The sequence below is a fragment of the Passer domesticus genome, chromosome 11 (genome assembly GCF_036417665.1).
Source record: "Passer domesticus isolate bPasDom1 chromosome 11, bPasDom1.hap1, whole genome shotgun sequence".
Taxonomy (NCBI): domain Eukaryota; kingdom Metazoa; phylum Chordata; class Aves; order Passeriformes; family Passeridae; genus Passer; species Passer domesticus.
In genome coordinates, this window is record NC_087484.1 from 21,863,114 (window position 1) to 21,869,987 (window position 6,874).

General features: G+C 52.3%; 1 protein-coding gene across 2 annotated transcripts; it reads left to right on the top strand.

Annotated features, from left to right (window-relative positions):
* Positions 1-329: 329 nt before the first annotated feature.
* FBXL12 (F-box and leucine rich repeat protein 12) lies at positions 330-3,644 on the top strand. Of its 2 annotated transcripts, XM_064435785.1 has the most exons (3): positions 576-811; positions 888-960; positions 1,131-3,644. In XM_064435785.1, the coding sequence occupies exons 1-3, from the start codon at positions 726-728 to the stop codon at positions 1,902-1,904; spliced, it is 933 nt and encodes a 310-aa protein (XP_064291855.1). In that variant the 5' UTR covers positions 576-725; the 3' UTR covers positions 1,905-3,644. The 2 variants fall into 2 exon arrangements, with proteins under 2 accessions (XP_064291854.1, XP_064291855.1); XM_064435784.1 differs by having other exon boundaries at positions 330-960.
* The last annotated feature ends 3,230 nt before the right edge of the window (positions 3,645-6,874 follow it).

Sequence of the window (6,874 nt, forward strand, 5' to 3'; positions counted from 1 at the left end):
TGTGCGTCTGGGGGCACTGGGGCAAGGAGGCGGCATCAGTGTGAAGTGCACTTGTGAAGGCCATGAAGGGGTGTCAGAATAAAGAGAAAATACAACACAATAGTGTGTGTCCACAGCAGACAACAAGCAGACAACTCCAAAGTGAAATGTGTCGTGTTCTACAAAGCTTTGCAGAGGTAGGGACAGCATATTTTACCTGCTCAACCATCTTCCTGAGGTCAGAGTTGAATTTATTACTTTGTATTCTCTTCTTCCTGGGTTTCAACTACGCACTGCAGACATTCCAGGCTCTTCTCTGAGAGTCATGACAGCTGTTCCCGTCCTGTGATGGCCTGCTGGGCATCCAGAGGGGAAATTATGTGAGCGGGTGCCACGTGAACATTAACAGGGTGCTAGAAACAACACGTCAGGGAGAGTGACTGGGCCAGGAACGGTCGGTGCTAAGCCACTTCTCCTCCAAGAGACACCACGAGGGGCAGTGCCAGGAGAGAAGAGGCAGCGGGGCTGGGCTGGGGGGCAATGACAGGACAAGAGGCACCGAGCAGGGACACGGGCGAGACTGGACGAGACAGCGGGGCTGAGGGCGGAGGCGCCGGCAGGGGTCAAACAGGACGTGCGGAGCCCCGCGGAGCCCCGGGGCCTAGCGGCGGCCGCCGGCTCTGGGGCGCTGCCGGCGCTGAGGCGTCGCCAGGGCCGCGCTCGGGGCCGCCGCAGCAACGGCCGCGATGGCGGCGCGGCCGCCCCTGCCCGACTCGGTGCTGGTGCAGGTCCTGGCGCTGCTGCCGCTGCGGGACCGGCTGCGAGCGGCCAGGTAGGGTGTCCCCGGGCGGGAGCGGCCGCCTGCCGCTTCCCCGGCCCGGCGCTGACGGCCGATCGCCTCCCCGCAGCGTGTGCCGGCGGTGGCAGCGGCTGGCGCAGGACCGGGCGGTCTGGACGCATGTGGATTTGAGCCCTCACCGGGTACGGGCCGGGCGGGGAGAGCTCCGCTGTGGGCAGCAGGGACGGGGGAGGCGGGGTCTGTGAGCACAGACTGACCGGGGTGAGATCGCCCCGCGGCGGGCAGAGCCTGGCGGAGCGGGGGGTGCCCTTCCTGCCCCACGCCGTCCCTGGCAGCGGGCCTCTCCCCGCAGATCAGCCGCCGCACGCTGTGGCACCTGGTGCGGCACCGGCTCCCCGACAGCCTGTGCACGCTGCGGATGCGCGGCGTGCCCCGCTCCCGCGGCAAGCAGCGGCTCCTCTCGCCGGCGCTGCTGGCCGCCCTTCGCAAGCGCTGCCCCCAGCTGCACCGGCTGTGCCTGACCGAGACCGACCTCCGCCACGTCCCGTACGAGAGCATGCCCGCCTCTGTCACCACGCTGGAGCTGAGCCTCTGCGACATCCCCGATGCCTGGTTCTGCGTGTCCCCTTCGCTGCCGCCGCCGCAGGTACAGCACCTCGCTATCCACAGCATTCCCACCTTTTCTGACCATCACCTTCTTGACATTTCCTCACAGAACCACTTGAAGACGCTGAGCCTTTGTGGCACTTACCGCGTCACTGACATGGGGATCCAAGCGGCAGCTCCACACCTGGAAGCGCTCGAACGCCTGGTTCTGCGGCACTGCATCATCGGCGATGCTGCCATGGTGTTCATCGGGCGCCACATGAAGCGGCTCCGCCACCTGGAAATCAGCAATGCCTACTTCCTGACGAACAGGGGGCTGGTTGCCATCGTGGCACTGGAGCGCCTGGAGACCCTGTGCCTCGACCTCTATGATTTGGTCTCCCTTGGTACTGTCATCGCTTTGTTGCAAGTGCTGCCTCGCCTGAACCACCTCAAATTAGGTGGCACTTGCTTTGAAGATGAACTCCTTGGTAAAATTCAGGAGAATTTTCCACACTGCACCATATCTCACACTCTGTGACAGCCTGAAGTTCTATCCTTCCTTAGTACACCTGAAGTGCTCCTTTTCTCTCTTTTTTTTTTTTTTTTTTTTTTTTAAAGCCTGTTTTCCTGTAGCTTTGGGACAGAATTCCCATTGGCCTTAAAATATTATGGGGTTTTTTCACATAAATATGTTAAAGAGCCTGTCAGGTAAATAAGTTTTTTAACAAGCTTTTGGTAGGATTCCCCCCTCCTTGTTTTCCATGGATCAGAGGAGTAGGAAAGCTGGGAAGCACACCCAGCCTTTGGGAACCCCACTGACCAAAAACTGGCTGGGGTGATGACAAGTTTAAGCTCTGTCTTCTTTCTCCATTGCTGAGGATTAGACAGCAGCTTAATGAGTGCAGAATGCAAGGAGTGAAGTGAAGTGAAGCACCCTTCTGCCATGGAAAAAACAGACCTGGCAGCCAAAACCTCACAATTACCAATTCCTTTGCTTCAAATTCAGATCTTCAAGTCACTTGTCAGACTGGTCATGAGGATTCCTGAACACTTGGTCCCAAAATCCAGACATCCCGTTTGCCCCCAGGCACTGCTGGGGCTGCTGTTCCCTCTGGGTTTTGCTGGTAACATCCTCATCTTCTCATCACCTTTTATTGTCTGTTCACATCCTCTTCCTCCCCCATCCCCCAATATCTTAGCACCAGATAACCACCTCAATGTTATGTTGTTATTCTTATTTTTTAGTCTCTATTTTAAAGCAAATATTGTATTTATTTTTAAAAAACTTGCAAGCTTTTAAGTTTCATTTAAATCCTTGTTTTTAGGACTTGGGTTTTTATTTTTTTAACATGCTTCAGCATCTCTCCTGCCCCTTAGGACAGCCTTCCTTGTGAAGAGAGCATCCCACAGGAAACAGAGAGGACAACTAATGCCTCAGTTGAGCCTTTTCTGTTTTCATGCCAAACACCCCCTGCCCTCCATTCAGCTGCAGCACCTGCAATAAACCTTTGGGTTTCAGACGCTCCTGGATGGCAGTGACCCTCCATGTGATTGAAATCCTCATTGCTGTCAGGTGGCCTTTGTGCCCTTGCCTCTTTTTTGTTCCTAAACCCAGTCTCAGGGTAGCTTCAGGGCAAATACCCAAAGGTAAAACGTTCCAGCTCTGCTTTGGAAAGCATCCCAAGGCTTAGTAACTACCACTCTGTTTATCCCAGACAAGGAGATTAACACTGGTGGAATCGGTTTTATTAAAACCTCCAGCATTCCCTGTTCCAGCACTCTCTGGGATGGGCAGGGACAGTACAACAGGAAAAATCCATCAGTCAGTCAAGGAGAGTGAGAGGCAGCAAGAACCTCAATGTTCCCCTGATCTTTGCGGCAGGATCTTTGCAATCCTGGTGGCACAACAACAGAATTTAATATCTCCACAGTCATTCCAGTTTTCCATTAACTAACTGCTAAACAGGGAACAGCAATTACAGATTGATACGGTGCAAAGTGGAGTGGTTTAGGTTTGGAAGCAGGAAGGGAACGGTAAATATTGGATTACTATGGGCAAATTAGGGGAATAAACAACTGAAAGGTCTTTAATCAGCAGTGCTGGTTCTGCTCACCCTCCCCACATACCTGCGTGAAGCTCTTTGGAGGGCCATTCCTGACCTTTATTTCTTCTGATTTCCAAATCCAAGGGGTTTCTACTCAGTTCATTTCATCTTTTGCTGCCTTGAGCATTTCTTCCCCCAGCCCCACCTTCCCAGTGTCCATACACATCATTACATCAAAGCCCAAATGTTTTTAAAAGTACATAAGAAATGTTCAACAGAGACAGCTAAACCTGCAGCAAAGCCAGGACACAAAACTGGTCTTAGCATCCTGAGAGGAGCAGCAGTTCACAGCCCTCAAGGTGAAAACTCAGAGAAACCATAAAACTTAGGCTTATCAATCACTGCAGCAAGTGACCAAGCTGCTCCTTTGCCTCTTCACACACCAGCTTACACACATGTACCACGATTTCATACATACTGAATATTCATACCCAGGTGTTCTATCAGATCCAAATCCATTTTATTTTCTCAGCCAGGTGCATCTGCTTGTGCCTTCTGTTTGGCTGCTGACTCTGAGAGCCTGAAGGATGCCGATGGTGCACAGAGCTGGGGAGGAAAGTGCTGACAGCAGGGTGTGTGGGTGCAGCACTGGCACTTCTGGCCAGCAGCAGCTTTCTCAGCTGGCACTTTTGTCAGCTAACTTTGCCCATGGTTTTCAAGTTTGTAGCCAGACTCCATGAGAGAAAAAAATGTATTAGCACAGAGGAGTTGGTTTTGAGTGTGGTGCAAATAGGAGTTTGTTCTTGGAAGGGGAAGGTCAGTGAAATCTTTCTGTCCTGACTCAGTTTGAGAGCAGTGACGTTTTGAACTTGGATCTGCATTTTGGGGGGTTTAGAGCTAGAAAAGGCGACTTTCCTTCTTTTGCAAGTACACACCGCCATCGTGTGGTGTGCTTTGTGAGCGCTGACAGTGGCAGGTGACAGTCACGCCTCCCCCTGTTAGAGTGGGAGCAGCTGGTGTAGGGGTTCCATTTGGGATTCTGAATCTTGGAGACTGAAAGAATGTCATCCTGAATAAAGCTGGGAAGGAAGACGAATCGTCTCACTCTTGGCTGGGCAGTTTATAAGCTGCAAAAGAAAAGCGAATTCCAGCATGGCCTCTTTCTCCTCTAGAACCTTTTCCAGGGTACAAACTGCTGAACATACCTAGTTTTGTAACTGGACTCTGTGAGATTGCAAGGGGAAAGGGAAGGCCAGTGCTTCCTTTTTGGTTTAAGACCCAGAGTAGGAGAACATTGCTGGACACGTTAAGTTTTGAAGCTGGGTTTTGGAGAGTGAAAGAATGTGATGGCACATGAGGCTGAGCAGGAAAATTCATGACTCCAAAGTGGGGTTGCTTTTCACAGGACGCAAGTTAAATGTTGAGACAGCAACAGCTTGCTGAACAGTGCTGGTCTGCAGCTTCCCCTTGCCTCTTGTAAGCCATGCCAAACACACCGGTGCAGTATTGTTGTTTTCTTCTCAGCTTTCTACCACAACATTTGCTGAATCTCAGAGTCTATAGCTAAATGAAATTCTTTCAACACAAGTCTCGAATGGGAACCCCTGCCAGCACAGATAGTGTTCATGACCTGTCCCTTACAGCTGATAACCACAATTTGGAAGGCAGTTGTGGCAGCCACTCTGCTCTTGCAGCCTGTAAAGCATGGTGCTCTGCAGGTTAATTCTCAGCCTCATGTAGCATCACAGTCTGAAATGTCAGTTTACTGTGCTGCACAACAGTGTATCTGCACAGAAACTCTCCAGCACATGGCACTCGTGGAGGTGCAAATCAAATTTCCAGCACAGGCTCCTGCATGGGAATTACAGTTGATTTCCACAGGAAGGAGAGCACATAGGCCCAGTACTTCAGGTGCAGGTCAGAGGCGGCCCAGGGGAGGAAAGGTCCAGGAAACCCATTTATCCCAGCAACTTTCATCTGGGAGAAATCCTTGGATGTACAGGGGCATTCAGAATTTCTGCTGTGGACTCCTAGGTGACAATGACAGTGCATTTCCATGGTAAGGAAAGCACACAGCCCCAGTGTTTCAGGTGCACTTGAAAGGTGACCAGGGGGAGACCAATGCCAGCCAGACTTGTCGGTCCTGGCAGCTTTCATGTGGGAGTAATCCTTGGAAATACTGAATTTTGAAGGTGCAATCCAAATTTTGGCCATGGTCTCCTAGGGAAAAAAGAGGAATATTCTGCTCCATAGGAAGGAAAGCTCACAGCCCCAGTGTTTCAGGCACAGATGAGAGACAGCCCAGGGGAAGTCAAGGCCAGTGGGACCCACATGTCCTGGAAACTTCTGTCTGGGAGCAATTCTTGGTACTACAAACTAGTACAAGGAGATTACAGCGTAACACAAAACAGTGCAGGACATCAAGGTACCTATACTAAAGCTAGCAAAATAAATAGTATTGATTAGGAGTCAAATGTAACTGATCACTGAAATGATGATAAAGTACACATGTTCCTTTCACTTAACCTTCAGGGGAGTAACTGCAAAGCAGGCAGCCCTGCTCGTGGGAGAAACTCTACTCATTTCCAGGAAAAGCACAGAAAATTTCTGCTTTGTCAAAGTTTGGTGTAGCTTTTATAAAGTGAGGAGTCTGTCAGTCAGAAATTCAGCTTTATCTTCCAGATGCCAGACCAGTGTTAAACCCATGGCACCAAAATGACTCAATACAAGACAGCTTGTCCTGTTTGAGTTATCTGACCAGTTAAAAAGCAACAGATAAGCTCTTGTGTGGGGCGAGATGTGCTGCTACAGAGGTGCAATCCCACTTTCAGCCCTGGGTGCCTGGCTGTGAAGGACGGCCCTTTTCCACAGGAAGGAAAGCCTGGCACCCCAGTGTCTGTGGGGCAGGAGAGCCCATCCCCAGGAAGCCAAGGCCAGTGAGACCGGTCCGTCTGGCAGCTTTTGTCTGCGAGTAATCCTCGGATCTTCAGTTTGGGGAGGCGGAATCCCAATTTCAGGCACGGAGGCCTGGCTACAGAGGACAGCTCCGGTGCTGCGGGTGAATTCAGTGTCACCTGCAGCTGAGGGGCACTCCCGTGGCCCTGCCTGTGACCACTGAGCCTGCTCCCATCACCCTTGGCCCCGCCCATCAATCACTCTGAGTGTACGGCTCCACATCTCAATTACTCTTAGTACCGCCTGTCAATCAATCTCCGGGGCTGATCCCACCTGTCAATCACTGACAGGCTAATCCCAGGCTTGTAGCCCTTCACAGCCCACACAGGCCTCAGGGACCCCGCAGCCCTAGACAGCTCACATAGCCCTCACAGCGCAGAGCCCTGGCAGTCTCCAGAGCCTTCCCAGCCCTCACAGACCCCTGTCCCCCATCGCCCCCTCAGCCCTCACGATCCCCGCGCACGCGCCCTGCGCCTCACGGCCCCCGGCGCATGCGCGCGGCTCCCCC

What these genes read in the sequence shown, in the direction of transcription:
- FBXL12 (XM_064435784.1), top strand. Translation starts at nt 520, where the DNA reads ATGACAGGACAAGAGGCACCGAGCAGGGACACGGGCGAGACTGGACGA. An exon ending in TGGATTTGAGCCCTCACCGG is followed by an intron (nt 961 to 1,130) that starts GTACGGGCCGGG and finishes CTCTCCCCGCAG; the next exon opens with ATCAGCCGCCGCACGCTGTG.